Here is a 23,070-nt window from a genome sequence, read left to right as displayed (position 1 = left end):
AGTCACAAACAAAATGGCGTCCTCGCACATCAGAGTCTGAGTTTGGCGTGTTTGACACTGCGCCCGGGAGGCTTCAGCGAGGGAGTCCCCACTCCAAACCTCCCACCAGGCTTGAGCTGATTTTCCTCCAAGGCAGGACTAACCCTGAGAATCCCAGAATCATAGGAAGAGGCAGCAAAGTTCGCGTGGAAAAGACCGTGTCGACCAGCAAAGCCTTATGGGAAATGTAGTCCAAGGCCAGAAAAGCGGCGCCGCTGTTGATAGAAGGTAATCAGATACCAGCCTGGGCCTGGCCGCGATGACGGTGCGTGCAGCGTCGCGGAGACTTGTGGGAGAGCTCAATAGTCCTCGGAGTGCGCAGGCGCAGCGCACGGAGTGGACATTTTGGTCTTTGTCCGTGGGTCAGTCCGGCCCCTGGATCCACGTGGCGTGAAAGTAGGAGGTGGGATGTGGGCGTCCTGTGCCGGTCGGGTCCGGGAGGTTGAAGGGGAGGATTCCGGATCTATTGGGGAGCGGCGCGGGGGAGAGGAATGGGTTTTTGAGCTTCTGGCCTACGTGTCGGGTGGCGTGGGGTGGGGTGGGGTTGGGGGCCTCTGAGGAGGGTTTGAGCGTATGTAACCCTAAGTTTGACCACAAGTTTGACCAGATGTTTGAGATTGTTGAGTGAGAAAGTGTGGCTGCAGGATTGTGTACGGATGCGGTTGAGAGGCAGCTATACGAGACCAGCATTGAGGTAATAACATTTGAGCCGCACTTTGTCGAAAGTGCTGATGATAACGGTGCCATCTTCCCGGATCATGTGTTTTAGTTCAAGATTTGAAGATGGGGGGGAAGCTAAGTGGTAAATAGTTTAAAATTTGATTTTTATATAAAAACGCTTTTTTTAATTGAGGTAGAATAAAAATCACCCTGATTTTTTTTTAAGCAACCAAGAATGTTTCAAAGGAACTTTTTGTTTGAGGGAGCTTGCTTCATACGGTCTCAAATCGCCCGATCTTTGGGGTACTTAAATAGGGATGCAATTAATCCCTAGATTAAATATCAGCGTTGCACTTTGAGAAGCATAGTGACGTAGCGCAGAAAGCCCAGGATTAGAGAGTCAAGGTTTGTGGTCCTAGGTTAGGCACAGTTTTCTTCGTTCTTTGAAGAAAGCTTAGTTGTTGCAATGTTTATCCATGAGTCGGGACTAGATTCTCGGTGTCCTAACTCCCGAATGAATCGACGTGTCCTCAGATTGTGTGGATTTGTGAAGTAATGAAGAAAATTAATTTTGTCTGCAAAGATGCTTTTTCTGAGGAATCCACCCACAGTCATCTTTCACATAATTTTAAATAATAAGAGTTAAATAAAGTTATTGGGTACCACATTAATATTTACAATCTGTAGCCTTCAAATAGACAGCAGCAGTTAGAAGACATGATAGGAAAAAAAAAACAGTATTTACAAGAGCAATAAAAAAATATTGAGGAATAAACAAATATGCAAAACTATTAGGAAGAATTTAAAAATACTACTAAAGGACACAGATGTGAACAAATAGATAATACCACATTTCTCAGGAAGATGTCATAAAAAATGTGAAACTTAAGTAAATTTATTAATTTAATGAGGTCCTAGTAAAGGTAATCTACAATTTTTGTTTTCGTTTGGAACTAGGTAAGCTGATTCTACATTACATATGGAAAAATAAACTAACGTAGCCAGTAAAACTGAAAAAAAGCAGTTGTGGTGTGGCAAGTGGGAGCCCAATATTTGAAAATATAAATCCTTGGAAATTAATAGTGTTAATATTAGCATGAAGCTAGCCTAGGAAGGGCAATTCAGCACTATCTTTAATAACTATAAGTATATTTTCTTTTTGACCCATCTATTTCACATCTGGAAATTAATCCTGCAAATGTACCAGCATTTACATGAAATGATATGGGTATGAGGTTGCTCATTGCATTAGTGTTTGACATAGGAAAAGATTAGAAACAATTCTTGCCCATCATTAGGAGACTTTCGATTAAATTATGATACATTTGTACAACAGAATAATATACAGCTCTCCAAAGAATGAAGAGGAAGCTTTCTCTATACTGACACTTGAAGTAACTCCAAAGGTATATTAAGTGAAAAAAGCAAGATGTAGAATGTATGGTATGCTTCATCTGGAATAAGAAAGGAGAGAAATAATATATTTTTATTTGTTTCCATTAAAAAACTGAAAAGATACACAAGAAACTAATAAAAGTGGCTATCTCTATTGGCTGTAGTGGTACAGGGATAGGGCAAAAGCAAATACCTTTGTATGTTTGTTTTCTAACTACATGAATTTAGTATATATTCAAAAGTTAAAATGTTTTTTTGTTTTTGTTTTCAAAGGAGGAAGTAGGCCATGGAGCCAGACTGCCTCTGTTAACTCCTTCCTCTGCCACTTTGTATGTTGGTGACCTTAGGCAGGTACTTAAATCTTGTGCCTCAGTTTCTTATCTAGTAATATAGAGAAAATAATAGTATTTTATTCACATGGTGGTTGTGCAGATTATGGAGTTCTAAGTTCTAAAGAATAGTGCCTGGTATGTACTAACTACTGGATAAATGTTAAATAGCACTGTTGTTTGCAAAATAATATTTCCTCAGAATAGTATAGCCATTTGTACTGTTTCTGGTAGAAATTTCTGAAAGATTCAGATGTGTAGGTGCTTTTTTCTTCCATTTAAAAATTTTTTTTGGGGGGGACATTATTTTACAACTGAAATGAGGAAATTAGCATTCTGTGTTCAAGTTACATTTATCTTAGAAACTCATCACCACTGCCTTCATGAAGTTTGTTCTTTGATTTTTATGACGGTTACTTTCTCATGGTTCTAATTCAGAATCTCTGAAGATATTTTTTAAAAATCCCAATTGTGGCTTTTTTTTTTTTTTTTTTTTTTTGGCCAGAATCCATAAGAAATGATCTTCAAATTGCTTATCAGGAGAGACATACTATATGACTGGTCCACCATTAATGATTGTATTTTTCCTTTTATGACCAAAGTGTAACGTGTACGGTTTTAGTTTGGTATCATGCAAATGTCCATTCCCCGTCAGTTATGTAATGGATGGTTTTAACATGAGTAAATAAATCTTGGCTGAATCGATAATTTCTTCAGGGGTTGCAAAGTTATTTTCTAGTTTTTTCATTACTTTTACATTTATTTCATTGCTACTTCAGATTATGTTAATATTTTCCTGCCTTTTTTGACTTTAAGCATCATTTTAAAGTTGTGTTCTAATAACTACAACTAGTTTTCTTTGCTACACTCATATTATCACAGTTTTAGCTCAGGGATGCTCCTTCAAACTGACTCCTGCCTCATTTTGACATGCCATCTAACTTTGAGAGCTTGCTGGCACTGTAGGCCCACCTTGTACTTTCCCTCCCAGATTTGGAAATGGCCATGTCTCCAAGGAGCTCTGGTTCCTTTTATTGGAGAATGGCGTTATGTTATAGACCGGGTGCTGGATGTTTTCATTGCTGCAGGGGTAACATTGTTTCAAGGCCATTTCAGTGCCAGAGCTAGAAAATCTATTTTTAAAAACCATGAGTTCATATTAGTATTTCTAATTCAATATCAATGCTACAGTATTTTTGCCTGACAATTAGATCCTAGTTGTATTTTATAGAAAAAACTTAGAAACAAATTAACATTGGTACTTAATTGCTTTGCCCTACCATACAAAGAAAATGGTTTCAAAATAACAATGCTGATATTAATAGTAACCATAAACACTATCATGTGAAAATTTTCTTTGTAGCTATTTTTGTCTACAGAAAACATCCCACTAAAGATGTGTAGTCAAATTTCTCTGTTCTAAAGTCATTTGATATAAATCCTTTGAGGAGTTATGTTACCAAGTTAATGTACAGTTGGGTTCATTTGTTTCAATTTGTTTTCTAGTAGGACTGCTTTTTAAAAAATAAATTTGAGTATTTAGAAAAGTAAGTGATGCATTTCTGATTCAACAAAAAATACATTTCATAAAGCTCGTCTTATTCTGCTTCCCTCCCCTATCACATTCTTCTTTGTCTCAATTAAGTATATTTTCTTATTTGTTTCTTGCTTATTAACTGGATTTTTTGTTTGTTGGGCCACTAGTGTATATTTATTCCTATCCCCCACCCTCCTTAGGTACATTGCTCAGTTTCTTCACTAAATATGTCCTGGAAAGCTCCTTTCTTAATCATTATCTTTCTTTTTCACTGCTGAATAAATTAAGATGATATTGTGTGCATGTACCATAGTTGATTCAGTTGTTGAACATTTTGTTGGACATTTGGGTAGTTTCCAATCATTTGCTGTTACTAACTGCAGTAATGAATAATTTTTTATCTGTGTCATTTTGTACTTACACAGGAATCTCTCTAAAGTAGATTGCTATAAGTAGAGTTGCTTATATAGCTACATACTTAATACTCCCATTAGCAAAGTACAAGAGATCTTTCTCCTAGAACCTTACCATCAGAATGTTGAATAGTTGATTTTTTTGCCAAAGGCATAAGTGAAAATTAGTATCTGAGTGTAGGTTTAATTTACATCCCTCGTTATGAGTGAGGTTGAGTATCTTCTATATGTCTAAGAGCCCATGTGTTTATCTGGGATCTTTTTGTTCATATCCTGTTCCACATTTTTCTGTGGGGGTGCCTTTTTTCTTCTAGGACCTCATATTGCATTAGAAAGTTTAGCCATATGTGAAATGAGTTATGGGGTTTTTCCCCCCAAGTTTTAAATTTGTTTTGACTTTGTTCATAGTGGTCTTTTCTGTTTTTTGTGGTTTTTTTTCAAACAATACAGAATCAGGTTTTATTTTTATGTATTTAAATTTATTGGTTTTTTCATTTATGGTCATTAGAAAGTCCTTCTTACTCTAGATTTTACCTCAACTTTCAAATCTTTACAAGGCTATAATTTTTATAGGGTTTCATTATCATAATTATATTTGTAATCTGTTTAGAGTCTATCCTATATGGTACAGGGTGTATGTCCAGGTTTATCTTTTTCCCATTGGCTACCCAGTTATTCCAACATCATTTATTAAGAGGTCTTAGCTTTACTATTTTAAGATTTCATTTTGGCCGTATACTAAATTCTCATGTGTATTTGGTCTATTTCTGGACTTTATATTCTCCATCGTCCAGTCTGTATTTGTGTACCAATATTTATCTTTTTACTATTGAGGCTTCATAATTTGTTTTATTATCTGTTATAGCTAGTCTCTTACTGCTTGTCCTTTGCAGAGTTTCCTAGGTATTCTTGCTTGTTTGTTTTTCTATATAAACCTTAGAATCAGCTTGTCTAGTTCTAGGGGGGGAAAATCCTTATTTTTATTGACATTGCATTAAACTTTAACTTAAGGGAAAGGGATATTAGATATTTGTGATGTTAAATACTATCCATGTACATAATATGTACAGTATCCTTTTGGGTTCTCTGGAGTGTTTTAAAATTTTCTTCATATATGTTGTAGACACTTCTTACTAAGTTTATTTCTAGGTACAATCTTTCATATTCCTATTGTGAATGGAGTCATTGTTGTATATATGAAGCTTGTTGATTTCTATAAATTAGTTTTATTTCCTGCTTAACTTATTGAACAATCATTTATAATTATAATTGAGTCAGTGGGCATCTTATCTTTATTTAGAATTTAATAGAAATGTCTCCAGTGTTTTTGCATTAGATAAGATGCTGGCTTTTGTGGTCAGATAAAGATTATGATTACTCATGCTGGTTAGGTCTCTGGGGATGTGAGTAGAAACAAAAAGTTTAAGGCTGAGGCCACTGCTGTGCCTCAGATGCAACAGCCAGGAAAGATTATGTTAATCAAGGAAACCAAAATCCCTCCAAATTCTGATACTGCAATCTTAAAAAAAAAATCAAACAACAAAAATAAGATGCCCAGTAAGGGACATTCCTATTGTATTTTCTTTCCTTTCCCTCCTTTTTCTTTACTCAGTTTTTTTGTTTATCTTTTGTGTTCTTTTTATAGCTTTGCTTGTTTCTTAAAGTTTGTGTCTTTTAAAAACTTACTTTGTTGATATTATATTTCCTTTTTATATCTGCTTTGTGGCAGTATTTTGCATATGAGTTCATTTAACTATTGGAAAATTATGTTGTTCATTTTCACTGTTTCTTACAGTATCATTGTAGGGATACAGACAAATTATTTTGTGTTACTCATGCTTGTACAAGATAGATTTTCCTAGACAAGTACCAAGAAAAAGTGGGCATGGTAGCATTCTATGCTTCAAAGCTCACGTGCTCTTCTACTTTTTAAAGCAAGAGACTTGTACACCTTCTCTGGCTTGACCCTAATGAGACAGATTTCTATCACCATCTCTTTGTTTCCCGTAATTCTTCATAGTACTTGCCTTTTAGGATGATATATTCACTTTTATATATTGCTAAATACTGGGGACACCCCACTCCCAAGTACAGCAGGTCCTGGAATAATTTTGTTTTCCTTCCATGTCCTTTTGTTATTATGTTGATGAGATGCCACAGGGACTGAACTCTTGTTTATATCCATTAGCCTGTGGTAAAATTGGTTTCGTTATGCATCGTTTCACTTAAAGTCGCAGAACCTGTTGATGACATTGAAGACTTACTGCACTTTTTAAGCCTATTCTTTCTGCTTACTCCTGCAGTCCTTTCTGTTTAATGGAGTTTTTTCTTTTCTGAGTTTTCTCTTAGGGTGAGGCCTGCTTCTGTAAGGAAATACTAGCTGCAGATTTTTGGACTTTGAAGTCCTCAGCATTTCCTGTATTTTCTAGGTTTCTTTGCAACGCCTATTTAGGCCTCCTATTTGGGCTGCCTTTGGCAGAGATACATGGAACTTAGGAGGGTTTTCTTGTCCCTAGGTTTTGTTCATTATTAGATTTGTTTACCACATTTCTCACTCAGGGTGAATCCCTCATTTTGAGAATGAATATTTGCTAGTTATTTCTGAGATCTGTTATGTCACGGAGTTCTCACCATTGTCTAGTGTTCTTGCTACACCTACCACACTATTGTGGTTCCTGTACCACCTCTGTTATTTTGGATATTTTGGGCCACGCTTACATATAATTTAGCATTAACGTATTCTCTCTAGTGGTTTCACTAAAGAGGCAGTGTATGAACTGGCTGGTTGGTATTATTCCTCCGTTATTCTTGATGTTTTGTGTGGTTTTCAAAAAAGAGAAGTATTTGAAAGATTCAAAACTAAGCAGCCACAATGCTCCTGTAAAACTTTTTTGGCCTCCTTGATTGTTGGTGTTTCTAAGAGACTGTCTGTCATTGACCATCTTCTTCACATACTGTGTATATTTTCTGTAAGCAGTCACAGTAACATTCCATCTATGTCTTTAGCAGCAGTGATATTCTGACAACTGATACATTTCTGTTTCTATTCTAGGCCTATTCTGAGCTCCTCATTTACATATGAGATTGCCTAATGGATATATGTGCTTGTATGTTCCTCAGAAACGTGATACTCAGTGTCCAGAGTGTCAGGCTTGATCTCCTTCCTCTTGCAGATTATCTTCAGCAACTCACCCTTTCATTTCTCTCTGTTCTGTATATACATTACTGTTTAAATCAGGCTCTAAGCTTCCCATCTCTGCCACATCCCGTACAAATTGTTTTTCAACAAACATAGTATAGATAGTGTTTATGTAAGTAGTAATTTTTGCTTTTTAAGTATGATTTCAACATTATAGAAAAGTTAGAATAGTACAGGAAGTCCCACATACCCTTTACCCAAATTCACCAATCATTTACATTTGGTTCTTTTTACAACCACAGTACAGTCAAACTCAGAAACTCGCTGTTATTTAATCTAGTCCATATTCAGATTTTGTCAGTTATCCTAAAAATGTCTTTAAAAATGTTTTTTGAATGAATGGATGAATATATTTTTACAGGACATTTCCAATATATAGTTTCACTCAGAGTATAATGCAAACAAAGTAAATATTAGGTAGGATTCCAGGGAAAGTCTTAAGTTTTTATTCCTGAATACTGTCAGAACAACTTCCTACACAAATTGTATCCATTGTGCTTTGTTCTGATAGGCATATATCGTTATAGTCATAGATATGAGTATTGAATTCATCCAGGAATAAGGGCCACAGTTAAAACCCACTCAGGAACTTAGGCAGGAGTATAGTGCTAGATAACCGCTAGCAACTACTGTGTTTTCCCGAAAATAAGACCTAGCCGGACCATCAGCTCTAATGCGTCTTTTGGAGCAAAAATTAATATAAGACCCGGTCTTATGTTAGATAAGACCGGGTCTTATAGTAAAATTAGACCGGTCTAATATTAATTTTTGCTCCAAAAGATGTATGAGAGCTGATGGTCCGGCTAGATCTTATTTTCGAGAAACACGGTAGTTAGGTAAAGTGTGAATATGTTTCTATGTAAGTAAAATTCTGAAAGTAGGTTTCCTTTCTCACCCCATATTCAGGATGTGTGGAGGTTTAAATGGTTTAATGAGCATGGCTTTGAAATTCAGGATTCAAATAGTCTTAGTCCTTCTGCTCATATAATTGTACTTTCATCTTTCAGGCAAAAGGTCATTGCTTTGTTCTTTTTCACAGGGCTGCTTCCTTGTGCATCCCTGGAAACTGCACCTTCCTCATCCTTCAGAAGGCCCTGAGACCCCAAGGCTCAGCCTGACTTCTGGAGGGTACTTTGGCCCCAGGATTAACCTTCTAGTGGTGTGTCATTTCCCCAATAGCAGGTTATAAACTGACTAAACTTTGTGTGATCCTCTGTTGGAGCAAGAAGATAAACTGGATGGTGGAGAAAGAAGTGGAAAGGAAATTGGTCCAGGTGAGTGAATGACAACCAGACAAGTCACAGTTGTTCAGTCAGTATTGACGACTCTGAAATGCTTTTAAGGATGTTTTCCTATAGGCCCTAGTCTTGAAGTATCACTTGGTATGAATTCTTAGATACTTGAATGACATTTCCAATCATCATTTTTTTCTGTTGCAGTACTCCTTAGATTCTAGAGGTCTAGGTGCCCCTTTTATTTCTAATCTGGGTGTCCACACTCATACTTATTTGTACTGCCTTTGTGTGGTTGTTCTCTCTTTCATTGGTACTCTCAGTCTCATATCGCCCAGTGTGTACAGACTCCTTTCCTCGTGCATCGTCTTTTATAAGTTTTTAAGTGTTTATATACTGTCTGACATTTAGGTTTCCTTTTATTGCGTACCACTTTCTCACTCTTCAGTGGTTAAATGCCTCAGAATTATGTTTTACGTCTGTGATCATACTTGCTGTTGTCTTCATATCCAACTTCCCCATTATACACCAACAAACTCAGCCTCCCTCCCTTCCGCCCCATATACCTTTCAGTTGTTGCCTTAGAAATCAGATCTGCTTTTTTAATGTGTGTGTGTGTCCGAATGTGTGGTCTGTATGTTTTTTATGTAATATTTGAACTTGTAAAAATTTTGAACATGAAAGTGAAAAATGAAAAAGGCCCTTCTTAACCTCTCTGAGCCTCAATCTTATGCTTTTTCAAAGAGACAGTCACTCTTAAGAGTTTCACATGTATCCTTCTTGAAGTAGTCTGAATAAGCCAGCATGTATAGAGTCTGCTGCAAATATGAATATATGTATAAGTCCTTTGTTTTCCTTTTTATATAAATGGTGGTATGTATTCTATTGTGTTTTTTTTCTTGGAGAGATTCTCTATTAACATAGTTTGTTTAACCTCTGTCTCCTATCAGTGGCCATTTAGGTTGTTTCCAGGCTTATGCTATTGAAGGCACAAGTGCATATACTTGTTTATATTGCTTTGCAGAGCTATGCAGATAGTACAACTACATAATTACTCTGAGTAGAAATGCTGGGTAAAAGATACGTTTATAGACTTCCTAGAAATAGGCACATTGTTCTCAAAAGAAGTAAACCAATTTACATTTCTACCAAAATGGTATATTCATTATTCAACAAGTATTTTTTGAATGCTATGTATGAGGAGGCACTATTTCAGGTATTAGGGAAATGTTAGTGATCAATCAAAGCAGTCAAAAATTCCTCCCTCCTGAGGCTTATCTTCCAATTGGGGAAGATAGACTATGAGTAAACAAGTGAAAAATCTATCAGATGGTAATGAGTGCTAAGAAAAATAAAGCAAGGAAAACTGGCATTTGGTGGGCCAGTTGGTTGGGAAAGTACTCATTAAGAGGATGACATTTGAAAAAATGATCTAAAGAGTATGCGAGCGCAGCTTGCAGAATTTGGTGGAAGAACGTTCAGCCAGAGGGAACAAAAAGTATTACAAGCTCTGAGGCTGAGCCTGTTGTTGAAGAAAGTGATCAGGGCAGTGAGCTGAACAGAGTGAGCAAAAGGGAGTAAGAATAGGTTTGATGAGATAATAGGCCAAATCATAGGCTTTGGCCTTTGTTCTGAGTGATTTGGGAGACCGTGAAAGGGTTTTGAGCAGAAGAGTCATAACATCAGAATTATATTTTGGCTGCTGTATAGAAAATAAGGTATGGGGGTAGGACAAGTCCAGGAGATTAATCATAGACGAATGCAGTAATCTAGGTAAGAGAATGGTAGTAGTTAAGCTAGTGACAAGTAGTCTTAAACTATGTTAAAGGCATAGCTGACAGGATTGGCCCATAGATTGTTAGGAGAGAAAGAGGTGTCATTGATGACTCCAAGGTTTTAACTAAAAGAATGAGATAGGAATTCACTGAGATAGGAAGACTTCAGGAATTTTGGAGATAAATCACGAGTTTTCTTTTAAACTTGTTAATTGTGACATGTCTACTGATCATCTAAGAGCATATTCAGGTAGGCAGTTAGATATATAAGTCAGGAATTTAGGGAAATAAAAGTTGTGACCCTTTTCTGTTCTGCTATACTAACAAGCTGCTTTATAAAGTGATGGTGTCTGCATTTCCCTGGCCAGTCCTACTTTTCCGACCTTTCAGGGATGCTGGTGGGCCCAGCATGTCTCCTGTATGCCCCCAACATCCCTGGATTCTGTTATTACAAACAAGGAGGTGGTGATTTGGCCCTTGAGGCTGTGTTGTATGTTTTAGGAGAGCATTGTGCATTAGAGCTCTTCCTAAAAATAGCAATGGCAGCTGCCCACTCACATCCTTTTTTATAAAACAGAATTATAACTAGTTCCTACTGTTACCAACAATGCAGTTTTTTTCTTTTCCTTTTTTTCTGTTTCTCTTTTTTCTTCACACACATGAAAAATGGGCAGAGATGTTTTTTTATTTTACCATTTTAGAAGAAAGTATCTATGTAACGTTTTACCCCCCTAGGAAGTCTCTCCCATTTCTGCTTGATTGGTGTTTTGATGACCTGAGATGTTGCTTTATCTTTCTAAGTATTTCCTCATCTTTTGCTTTTATTTATTTTTTCTTCTGTCTATCCTCTTGCTGGAGATGGCTCCTAGAACACTCCATTCTACGTTTTCTCCTTCCCTTTATAAATGAATTCCCAGAAAAGACTCATTCATTCTGAAATTAGAAGTAACTCTCCTTAATTAAAAAAAAAAAAAGTGTGGCCGGTTCGCACAGTTGGTTAGTGTGTGGTGCTGATAACATCAAGGTTTCCTGTTCGATCCCCGCGTGGGCCACTGTGAGCTGCACCCTTCTTAAAAAAAAAAGAGAAATTAGAAGAAACTCTTTATAATACCAATTTTTATTTTGGCACCTCCAGCCTTTTTGTCTTGCCCGCCATAATTTTACCTGTTTACAGGATAAACAACTGCCTGACTGACTTCATTCTTACTGTGTCAGACAGTGAAGTCATTAATATCCTACTCAAATTAGAGATTTCAGCCCGTTATTTTCAGGTCCACAGATCACTTCAAAACAGTTTCATATGATATCTGGATTATTTCTTTTCTCGTGATCCTTGTGATATGGTCAGTCAAGCCTTTATAAAAGATAATCTTCAATCTAATCAAGAAACGACATATAATTGTATGAATATAAACTGAACATATTTCCTTCTGTCTGTAAAATTCTTTGAATCTTGGCCTTTGATTATGAAATGTTCTATCTATTCAGGTCCTACTTATCTGAACCTGTTACTTTCTCTTTTATCGATCTCCTCTGATTGTCCATGCTGCGTAACATTTTCCACAGAAATTCAAAAGTCCTCAGTCAATCCTCTTTCATGTCTGGAATCTATATTACGAACCTGTTGAAGGGAAGGTCCATGTTTTATTTTTACCGTCTGTAGTTTGATTACATATGAGGTACTTATTAAATAATGTATTAATTATTACGGAAGGATTTATTTATCAGTTTTTCGATTATTTAACATTAAAAACATTGAAAGAAGAGTACAGTGATTTTTTATATGCCCACCACATAGATTCAATAGTTAATATTTTACCACATTTGTTTTTTTTCATATGTGTGTATCCCTGTGCATGCGTATTAAGTGTGCTGAAACACTGTGACACTTCACTCCTAAAAAATTAAGTATTCATTTTCTAAAAATAATGGCTCTTTTCTATAGAACAAAAATAACATTATCATATCTTAAACAATTAGCCATAATGCCCTAATATTGTGTAATACTCACAATGTTTCCCCAGTTATTTCCCAAATACCTTCTATGTTCCCCCAGTTATTTCCCAAATACCTTCTATAGCATTCTTAAATGCCAGAATCCAGGCTTAAACTTTGGATATGGTTGTCTTTTTTTGTCTTTATAATCTAAACTGTCCTCCCCCCGCCTTGGTATTGCCCCCAATATTTAAAAAATACTTAACTGTCAGCCATTCAAAGAAAAGAGTAGAGCCATTAACGTAATCCAGCATCTCAGGCTATATAGTAAGATGTTAAGATATAGTTACATACAAATTTGGGTTTAAAAATAATTCATATAAAACACTTATTTGAGGAAAAGTGAATCTGATTGTGATTAGAAGTTTAGAGAAAGATGTTTCTAAGTAGGAAATGAGATTGGAGAAGTCTTTTTCGGAGCGTGTTACCAGAGCTGCTTCCAGGAGGTTTTATGGAGTCCATGGTTAAATACAAGGTGGCAGGCTCAGCCATCAGCGGACATGAAGAATGCAATGTGTGTAATCGTGGCTCACTGCACACCTAATACACTTGGCAGCCTCTTCCTCAGAGCCTGTCAACTTGTTTAATTTCTGTTTAGAATGCTCTTTTCTCCAGATAGCTGTAAGGAATACTCTCTTCCTTCGTGTCTTGAATCTTGCCTTCTCAGAGGCCACTCTATCTAAAATTGAAACTTGTTACCCTTTCCTTAAATTTTTTCCATAGCAGTTACAACTTTTTCACAAACCATGTCCTTTGTTTGTTTATTATTTGTCCACTAAAATGTAAACTTGATGAGGGCATGGAATTTTGTCAGTTTTGTTAAATATTGTTTATCCCTAGAGCTTAGAACTACCAGGCAAATATTAAGGAGAGAAAAAGGTATTGATTGAATGAATAATAAGTGTTTTAAGCAGCAGTTCTCAAACTTTCTGGTCTCTGTACATTCTTTTTCTTTTTTAATAACAGCTTTGTTGCGATATAAGTCACATAACATAAAATCCATCCCTTTAGGGTATGTATTTCAGTGATTTTTAGTGTATTCACAAAGTTGTACAGGTCACCACTATGTAATTTCAGAACCTTTTTGTCACCGCTAAAGGAAACTGGGTACCTATTGACAGTAATCTGTATATTCTTAAGACTTGAGAACCCCCAAAGAACTTTGGCTTATAATGGATTTTAGTGATAATCTACCTTATTTAAAAGTAAAATTGTGAGACTTTTAAAAGCATTTATTTGTTTAAAATACACAAATACTAATCCCATTACATGTAAACTTAAATTACATTTCTTAGTGAAAATAACACTTTTCCAAAATAAAAAAAGTTAGTGAGAAGGGTTGCATTATTTTGCACATTTGTAAATATCTTTACTGTTTGGCTTATAGAAGACAGCTGGATCCTCATTTCTGCTCTTGTAACCTGTAGTTCGGTTGAAGTATATTTTAAAACTGTGGCTTCATACAGGTGTAGTAGACAAAAGAAGTGTTTTACTAGTCTTTCAGGTAATTGTGGATATTCTTTGGCACGCCACCAACACACGACAAGTGGTAATTTTTTCAAAATTAACCTCAATGTGGAATTTGAAACTATATCAGATTTTTTATTTTCTTACGTAAAATCCATGTCTTAAACTTTTGGTCTGTTTAAACTTTGAATGGATCTCTTACCCATGTATGATTTTGTAACACTATGCATTGATCAACTGAGTTATGCAGATTTTTCAAATGTTGACATATCCGATTATATAATACCAAAATGTCATCTTTTGTTAACACCACCGCCAGTCTCATTAGAGAAGTCTTTTAAGAATTAGGAAGCTATCAATCTCATGGTGGAGGATACTGAATTTTAATTTTAAAAGTCAGTTCAAATTTTTGCTTGAAAACTCAAATTTTATCATTGGTAACATGTACTGTCGGTTTTTTTCTTTAAAAGATTGTCTTTGTTATGTCTGAAGGAAGTACCTACCAAACAATACCCAAGTATGAATAATCATAATTTGTAAGGCAGTCATTTATTAATATATTTAAAGTGAATTAATGGTTCCCATGGAAAAAGTGACTAGTTTAGCTCACAACTTAAATGATTTGCCCAGGTGCTTTTCCTTGAGACCAACTATCATTCTTTGATGTACAACAGAAGTTTACATGTATGTATATACAATTATTTCATATATGTATAAAATTTGCTTTTCATGGAATTGATATTTGACATACATTTTTTGTTTGGTTTTCTGTATTTAGCACAGATGCTCTCGGACTTGCTTCCGAATGGTTAAAAGCGCTCTCAGTACTAGTTTCCACAAGTTTCCACATGGTCAAATGCATTGGGAAATCTCTTTCCATTTTTCCCCTTGGAGATACTTATTCCTAGAATTTTTTGTCCTCCTGCTTCAATCTGGACTGGTGGTGGTATCCTGACTTGATAGCTTTTATTTTGTAGCTTTCTATCACCATTATCATAGAAATTTTCTTCTTTTTTCTCCTGTGCATCTCCTCTTTTATGGATACTGTATCTGTTGCCTTCTCTGACTACTAATTTTGGTGGAGCACTTCTTCTAGTGGCATTCCAAGAGGAAAGGTGCATTTTGGGGGTATTTGCATATCTGAAAAATGGCTTTATTTGACTGTCCCATTGGATTGATGGGATAAGCTTAGAATTCTTCCCTCAGAATTTTGTCTTCTAGCTTCCTTTCTGTTGAGAAATTTGATGTCATTCTGATTCTTGTTTTCTTTGAATGATATATACTGTTTTTTCAAAAGCATTTGTGATCTTTATTTTCTATTTTGAAATGTCACAGTAATTATCTAGGTATGCACTTTTTATTACTTCACTGTGCAAGGTACCAAGTGGGCCCTTTAAAAAAATCTAGAGATTCATGATAGAGAGGAGAGGAAGTTTTTGTTTTTCTTTGAATATTTCCTCTAATCAGTTTTCTCCTTTCACTTTTCTGGAACTTTTTTTTTAACTCAGCTATTACATGTATTACCTTGGTTTATCCTTTGAATTTCTCTCTTTAACACTTTTGCCTGGAAATGATACTTGTGCTTATATTTCATTGGTCAAACAAGGTACCTGGCCATGCCTGAGTTTCCTGGGATGGAACAATGTAATCCTTCTGCAATAAGGAGACCCTATTATTGGTTAATGGTTATACAGTCTACTTCATCTCCTCCCTCACCCCAGTCTTAATTTCTAAGGGAGCTTTTTCTGTTTCTTATTATTTCACTGATAAAATATTTTCTAACTGTCTGTGATTGGTTTTAGGTTCTGTTGTTTGCTTTGCCTTACCTTTATTCCCTTACAGTTTCTTTTTTTCTCTTGGTGTTGATCTTTCACGTTAGTGGGCTTCTTCAAATGTGTGTGGAATATTGGCTACACAGTCATATTTAAGAATGATTTACTACAAGGTAAGCTCTTTTGTGCTTGGGTGGGTCTAGTCATATGGTAGACTTCAGTGGATGAAAAGTAAAATGCCTCCTGGACCCAGGGTCTCCTCCCTGAAGAAGGATTATACTGCCTTACTTTCACAAACTTAGGTGTGGCCAGGTCCTTTGTTTTGACAAAAGAAATGAGTACAAGCAGTAAGTATCTTGGAGGGGCACCCTACAGGTTTTTCATGGGCCTTTCAGTTTGTCCAGAGAAGGATCCTTTTCATGTCCTTCTCACAGGTATAGGTATATACCTGGTTGCCAGCATTTGTTTTGCCTCAGCCGCAGAATGGTCCTGAAGGTCTCCCCATATTATATATAGATTTAGTCACATTGATTTCAATATAACACTTCTCCCCTGGCATCTCATTTGTTGGGTGTCTCCTGAGTCTAGGGATTCTGTGATCAAAACTGCAAAGAACAACTTCCATTTTATATAAAAGAGTGATCCTTTCTTTGTCCTCCAGACCGGGAGAATAGAGGTCCAACTCCACCTTATACAATCTTTTTTTCAGCTGTTATCCTTTATTCCTTGTTTTGAGGTACTTGATTTTCCTCCATTTTCTGAGTCTTTTTGATATTTTGTGGTACAAATTGGCTTGCCTGACTTGGCATCCTCTTCTGTAGTACCTTTATGTTATTTGAACTTCCTCAGCTCTTCTGTAAGTTGAAAATCTTCCATGTACTTTATGTTATCAAAAAATTCGTTAGTATCTGTGTATTAATGTCTCATATCATACCCCTTTTGTGAGTTTGGGCCATTTTCCCTTTTGTCATTTAATGGAGTTTTGGGAGGAAGCAGTTGTTGGTTATTCCTTTCCCTTTCTTAGGCATCACAGGTAGACTTTCTCAATTTTATTTGGTCATCTTTTTATCCTATTTATTAATTGCTCATTGTTTGTTACACTGAATTGCTGAATTATGAAATGAGAAAGGTTATTTTTCAAGAGTAATGTAAGCTTTGGGTATCCGTGAATGTTAATTTTCTACTCAGATACCCTCCACAGGGTTTCCTTCTCAAAATTTAGTTGGCAACATAGATCATAAGGCTTCTTTTATATTGGGAAATGAGCTAGCAGAGTTAATCCCAAAAAGCATAATCTAAAATGTTGTTAATAATGGGAAATTCATAAATGGCGATAACGAAGCTAACATTTATTGAGTGCTTATCATGTGCCAGCCACAGTTCTAAGCACTTCATACTTTAACTCCTTTAAATGATGATTCTTTGTACTCCATTTTAGAAGAAGCCTGAGAAGATGATGAGCAAATAGAGAGGCAACAAGACTTGGGAGGCAAGTGGCATCCATCTCCAGTAAAGTACAGACTGAGGAAAAAAGCAGTGAATATAAGAAAATTGGAAAGATACTTCCTGTGATCTCAGACGTTAGATCTTTTAAGGCAACACCTTTTCCAACTTACCTAGAAAGAGTGTCAAACACAATTTAGACTTAATTAATTGTGAGGGACGTGGTGTAGGAAAGAATCAATTTTATTAGTTTGGAAATCCCGCCACAGCTTACTCCTTATGGTAGGAACCATCTTTAAGAGTAAATTGGTGTAGAAATGCCTTCAGTTAAAAAAATTTGAACCCCACATGATACCAGAGCATTCATGCTGGATTAGAAACCCTATGAATTTACTGTGAGAAAATTTTCACTTACGTGTCACACCTCATTAAATGTAGAAGTCAGGCTGGAGAGGAACCTTGTTCTAAGGAATATTGAAAAGCCTTCAGATAGATGACAGATCTTATTGAGCAGAAGAAAATCCATACTGGAGAGAAGCCAATGAATGTAACAAAACTTCATTGAATGTTAGAAAATTTATACTCTGAGAGAAAGCTTTGAACTGAGTATGATAAAAGTTTCCTCTTGAACCTTATTCCTTACTTTACATTTGAAAGGTACACAGAGAAGCCCTACAAATGTAAGAAATGTGGAAATACCTACAGCCAAAAGTAAATCCTTATTCATCAGAAAATTCATACTGGAGAAAAACCTTGTGAATGTGGGAAAGCTTCTTTTCAGATGTCACACCTCAGTCAGCAGAGAATTTGTAGTGGGGAAAACCCCTTTGCTTGTAAGGTATGTGGGAAAGTCTTCAGCCACAAATCAAACCTCACTGAGCATGAGCATTTTCACAATAGAGAGAAGCCTTTTGAATGTAATGAATGTGGAAAAGCCTTCAGCCAAAAACAGTATGTCATTAAACATCAGAACACCCATACTGGAGAGAAGCTTTTTGAATGTAATGAATGTGGAAAATCCTTCAGCCAGAAGGAAAACCTCCTTACCCATCAGAAAATTCACACTGGAGAGAAACCTTTTGAGTGTAAGGATTGTGGGAAAGCTTTCATTCAGAAGTCAAACCTCATCAGACACCAGAGAACTCACACTGGAGAGAAGCCCTTTGTGTGTAAGGAGTGTGGGAAAACCTTCAGTGGCAAATCAAACCTTACTGAGCATGAGAAAATTCATATTGGAGAAAAACCCTTTAAATGTAGTGAATGTGGAACAGCTTTTGGCCAGAAGAAGTACCTCATAAAACATCAAAACATTCACACTGGAGAGAAACCTTATGAATGTAATGAATGTGGAAAAGCCTTCTCTCAACGAACATCACTTATTGTACATGTGAGAATTCATTCAGGTGATAAGCCTTATGAATGCAATGTATGTGGAAAAGCCTTCTCTCAAAGCTCATCTCTTACTGTGCATGCGAGAAGCCATACAGGTGAGAAGCCCTATGGATGTAATGAATGTGGCAAAGCTTTCTCTCAGTTCTCAACCCTTGCTCTGCATTTAAGAATCCACACAGGTAAGAAGCCTTATCAATGTAGTGAATGTGGGAAAGCTTTCAGCCAGAAGTCACATCACATTAGACACCAGAAAATTCATACTCATTAAAAATCCTGTGAATATCTTGAAAATTGGATAGCACATCAGAAATAATCATTTTGAAGGAAAGCGTCATAAATGAGGGAAACAAAAATTAAAAACTTACGGGCCACCAGAGAATTCATACTGAAGAGAAAGACATTTGTACTATAAAAATTCCTGTGCCCAACAAAAAAAGCCTACAGCAAAAGTAATGCTGAAACTTTAGACACATTTCCACTAAAATTGGAAATGGAAACATGCTTGTTATCATTGCTGTCTGCATAGATCTGGAGATCTTCACCAATATAATAAGAAAAATAAGTTGTGATAAGAAAATAAGGAAAAGACTTTCATGGTATTGATTTAACAGAACAGAAGAGATTCTGGAATCACCTATGCATTTATTAGAGTTTAGATAGAATAGGATAGAAATGGCATCAGGAAGTGAGAAGATAATGGGACTATTTAAAAAATGATTTGGAGGTAACTTGTTCTCCAAGGAAAAAAATAGACCATGAACTGTACACAAAGGTAAGATCCATGGGGATTAAAAACAGGAATATGAAAAATATTTCTAATAAAATGGTTAGGACCTTGGGAATAGGAAAACCTTCCTTATAACAAAAATACCTAGCAATTCTATTCTGAGTTTTTATGCTCAGGAAATACGTACTAGGCTATTTACTGTGGCATGATTTGTAGTAGCCATAAATTGGAAACAACTTAAATGCCCGTCAAGAATTAAAATGGAAAATACTTATGATGGGATACTGTATATGTGTAAAATGTAACAAATGAGATCTGTATTACAGAGAGAGATCTCATAAAGGTTGAGGGAGAAAATGAAGTTGCAAAATGACACATTTAATGCATTGACATTTTTGTAAATTTGAGTTAAAACTTCCCTCACAGAATGCAGTACTATATATTAGTAACGGATACATATGTTATGTATGTTTTTAAAAAATGTTTTTGAAATGGATTGGAAGGATACAGACCAAACTCTTGATAGTGGTTGCCTGTGAAGAGTGGAGAAGGGAAGGGGATGAGTGTGGGAGGGGTGGAGTGGGGGATTGGTTAAAGGGGACTTCATTTTATATGTAAGCATCCATTTCTTTTAAAAACAAAAGAGACTGCAAGTAAATATATATATCAAAATACTGGATAATTCTGGATTGTGGTATATGGATATCTTGTCATATTTTTTGTACTTTTCTGTATTTTTAAATTTTCTCAAGAATGGGGGTGAGGATGGGAACACTGTACCTATAGAAATCATGTTCAGATGGATTCATTCCCAATCAAATACTAAACTTTTTATAGAAAATATTTCTAAAATTTTAATCAATGATGAGTGGATGAACTTGTTCTCTATGTAGTATGAAATGATCTATTTTATTAAAATTAAAAATGATAGCATAATCCAAATCTGTTTAATTTATTTTTACATGCTATAGTGTACACTATATGGTCTATCTTCACATTTCTAACATTTTGCAGCATGCCATTTGAGCTTAGAAAATTTTAAGAACTTTTAGTTAAATAAGGATACATACACGTACTTCATATAATTTGTCTTCTTAGGTAAACTTTCTAGAATGTCGAATTTCCTGTTCTGTAAATTTCCATGGGAACAGCATATGCATTAAAAATTAAGTTTTTGTTTTGTTTTAAAAAATAAAACCTTCAGCTTTCTGCAATGTCCACAATTTGAGTTAAATGCTAACACCTGTATCTCAGTTTTAATATGCACACTATTTCTCCCAGTGCTTTAACAAACACACCTTTTTATATTCCCCCCCCAGCTTTATTGAGGTGTAATTGAGAAATAAAATTGTATGATAAAGTATACAACGTGATGGTTTGATATATGTATACACTGTGAAGGGACTACCCCCACCAGGTTATTGTTTCTTTTACAGAAGTGGAGAGGATGGGATGGGTATTCGAAAAGTGGTCCAGACCCTGAATAGAATTCTGTGGTGTAAACCAGTCCTTCCTGAAGATGTTTTTTATTTAGTCCCTCTTTTCAGTAACTTGATATAATGTTATTAAAGGTTTTCTTGTATAATGGTGAACATCAGCAATACAGCATTTTGAAATTTCAGAAGCTGCTTTCAAGAAAGCTTTTAAACTCATTAGTTAAATGCCGCAGCATTACTGTATCTTGTATTAGCCTTTTTGGAGGAATGACCATGAATTATATACTTACCTATCTAAATAAGACTTAGTCCTTTCTAATATGGAGTTCCCCACCCCCTTTTAACAATGGATGTTATATACTAAATCTAAGAATTGCATCAGATATTTGTATACTATTTTAAAATTGCCTCCATTTATCACCTGCAGTAGCAAAAATACTTTGGTCAAAAGATACATTTTCCTAAACTACTTTTTTCTCCTTAATCTCTTATGCTTCACTTAGCTCTTCTCTTAACTCTGCTCCTGTGTTTGTGCAGCTTTGGAGTCAACAGTAAATCAAGCATGGCCCAAAGACAAAATCAGGAATACAATCAATACCTTAATGTACAGAGGTTGCCCAAAAAATGTATACACATTTTAATAAAGGAAAACTTTCCTAAATACTAAAATTGTAATACTCAGTATGTACTGATAACAAAAGATAAATACAAGTCACATTTGACTTCTGCAATTACAAGAGGTGCTCAAAGTGGTTACCATTAGCATCCAGACACTTCTGATTACAGCGAACTGTTTGAGCAGCATTGACTAAAGTGTCCACTTGTATACATTTTTTTTTTGGCACCCCCAGTATATTTATTGACTGTGGCTTAGGACTTCCTCTCCCCCACCCAACAAGACTAGTTTTGTGGCCCATAGAGGGAAGTTGAATCTGAAATTCAGAATCGTTTTACTCAGCATGTCAGGAGGCAGGTGATCTGAACCCCCTAAGTACATCTTTCTTCATCATAATTGATAGAACGTAGATATAAGTATCTTGAATGTTGGACGCCTGAATTGTCAGTCAAGATTTATAAGTCTTGATTAATCCCACGTTGCCTGGATACATAGTACTAGCTACCTTTATATTATACCCAAACCATGTGAGGGACCACAGAGTCCTCATTTATGCTCACCCCAAACCCAACAATATCTCTGAAATGTCCTAATGTAAGTCATAACCTTGGTACATCTATTGTTTCAGGTATTCCTTGATTGTGTCTGTTAATGTAAGCAATACTATCTGCTTTCTTTGCTTGACTACAGATGTATTTCACGTTTAAGATGTTTTGTGCTTAAAATAGTGTGAAGCAACACAAGCTTATTTTCTAAAAACCTGGCTTTGTAATTTTACTATTTACCACCGGTGAATAATGTGATTTTTCATACGAAGTAATAAAAACCTGGCATTTATTTAGCTCTTTTTTTTCCCCAGTGTTTTCATCAAAATCAGTAATGAAACTTCACTGTTCATTAGAATCTCCTGCAGGCTTGTTGCGGAGCCCAGCCTCCAGAGTTCCTGATTCAGTACATCTGGGGTGGGGACTGGAAATCTGCTTTTCTAACAGGCTCCCAGGTGATGCTGCTGCTGCTGTGCCAGGGACCACACTTAAGAGAACTGATGATCAAAACCATTTTCAGAACAGCTCTATTGGGTAGTAGACAGTATGAATGTCATTTTTCCATTTCATTTCTAGAAAAAAAATGAGAGGTAAGTGACAAGCTTAGTGATTTACATCTACTTAGTGAGCTAAGATTATAAAATAAATTATGAAATAGCCATAAGAAGCATAATAGGAGTGGCTGGCAAGCTCAATTGGTTTGAGCACGACTCGTAACACCAGCGTTGCCGTTTCGATCCCCGCATGGGCCAGTGTGAGCTGCGCCCTCCACAACTGGATTGAAACAACTACTTGGAGCTGATGGGTCCTGGAAAAAAACACTTAAATAAAAGATTAAAAAAAAAAAAAAAACTTAATAGATGGGAGGGAGAGAAGGCTATTATTGCAAACGTTTTCACAAATATTTGCCTGCAACCATTACATGCCAGATACTAGATAAATAATGAATATAAAGGCTAATGAGTCCGCTTGAGGCAGATGTGAGATTAAGGGGTTTTGGGGTTTTTTTGCTCTTGGTTTATTAAAGATGAAATCTATAGAAAACTGATGGTAATAACCCAATAAGATGGCTTAAGGACACAAGTATTTGAGAAGCCA

General features: G+C 35.9%; 1 protein-coding gene across 6 annotated transcripts; it reads left to right on the top strand.

Moving 5' to 3' along the window:
• Positions 1-145: 145 nt before the first annotated feature.
• ZNF146 (zinc finger protein 146) lies at positions 146-22,268 on the top strand. 6 transcript variants are annotated; one of them, XM_074315824.1, is made up of 4 exons: positions 293-442; positions 2,368-2,441; positions 8,612-8,846; positions 17,252-22,268. In XM_074315824.1, exon 4 carries the CDS (start codon positions 18,038-18,040, stop codon positions 18,914-18,916), a length of 879 nt encoding a protein of 292 aa, XP_074171925.1. In that variant the 5' UTR covers positions 293-442; positions 2,368-2,441; positions 8,612-8,846; positions 17,252-18,037; the 3' UTR covers positions 18,917-22,268. The 6 variants fall into 6 exon arrangements, with proteins under 6 accessions (XP_074171928.1, XP_074171924.1, XP_074171925.1 ...); XM_019749944.2 differs by having other exon boundaries at positions 2,368-2,445; positions 17,914-22,268; XM_019749943.2 differs by having other exon boundaries at positions 2,368-2,445.
• Positions 22,269-23,070: the final 802 nt, after the last annotated feature.

The sequence above is a fragment of the Rhinolophus sinicus genome, linkage group LG11 (genome assembly GCF_036562045.2).
Source record: "Rhinolophus sinicus isolate RSC01 linkage group LG11, ASM3656204v1, whole genome shotgun sequence".
NCBI classification, from domain to species: Eukaryota; Metazoa; Chordata; class Mammalia; order Chiroptera; family Rhinolophidae; genus Rhinolophus; species Rhinolophus sinicus.
The sequence above is the reverse complement of the archived record's forward strand: the minus strand, read 5'-3'. Positions and strand labels throughout refer to the sequence as shown.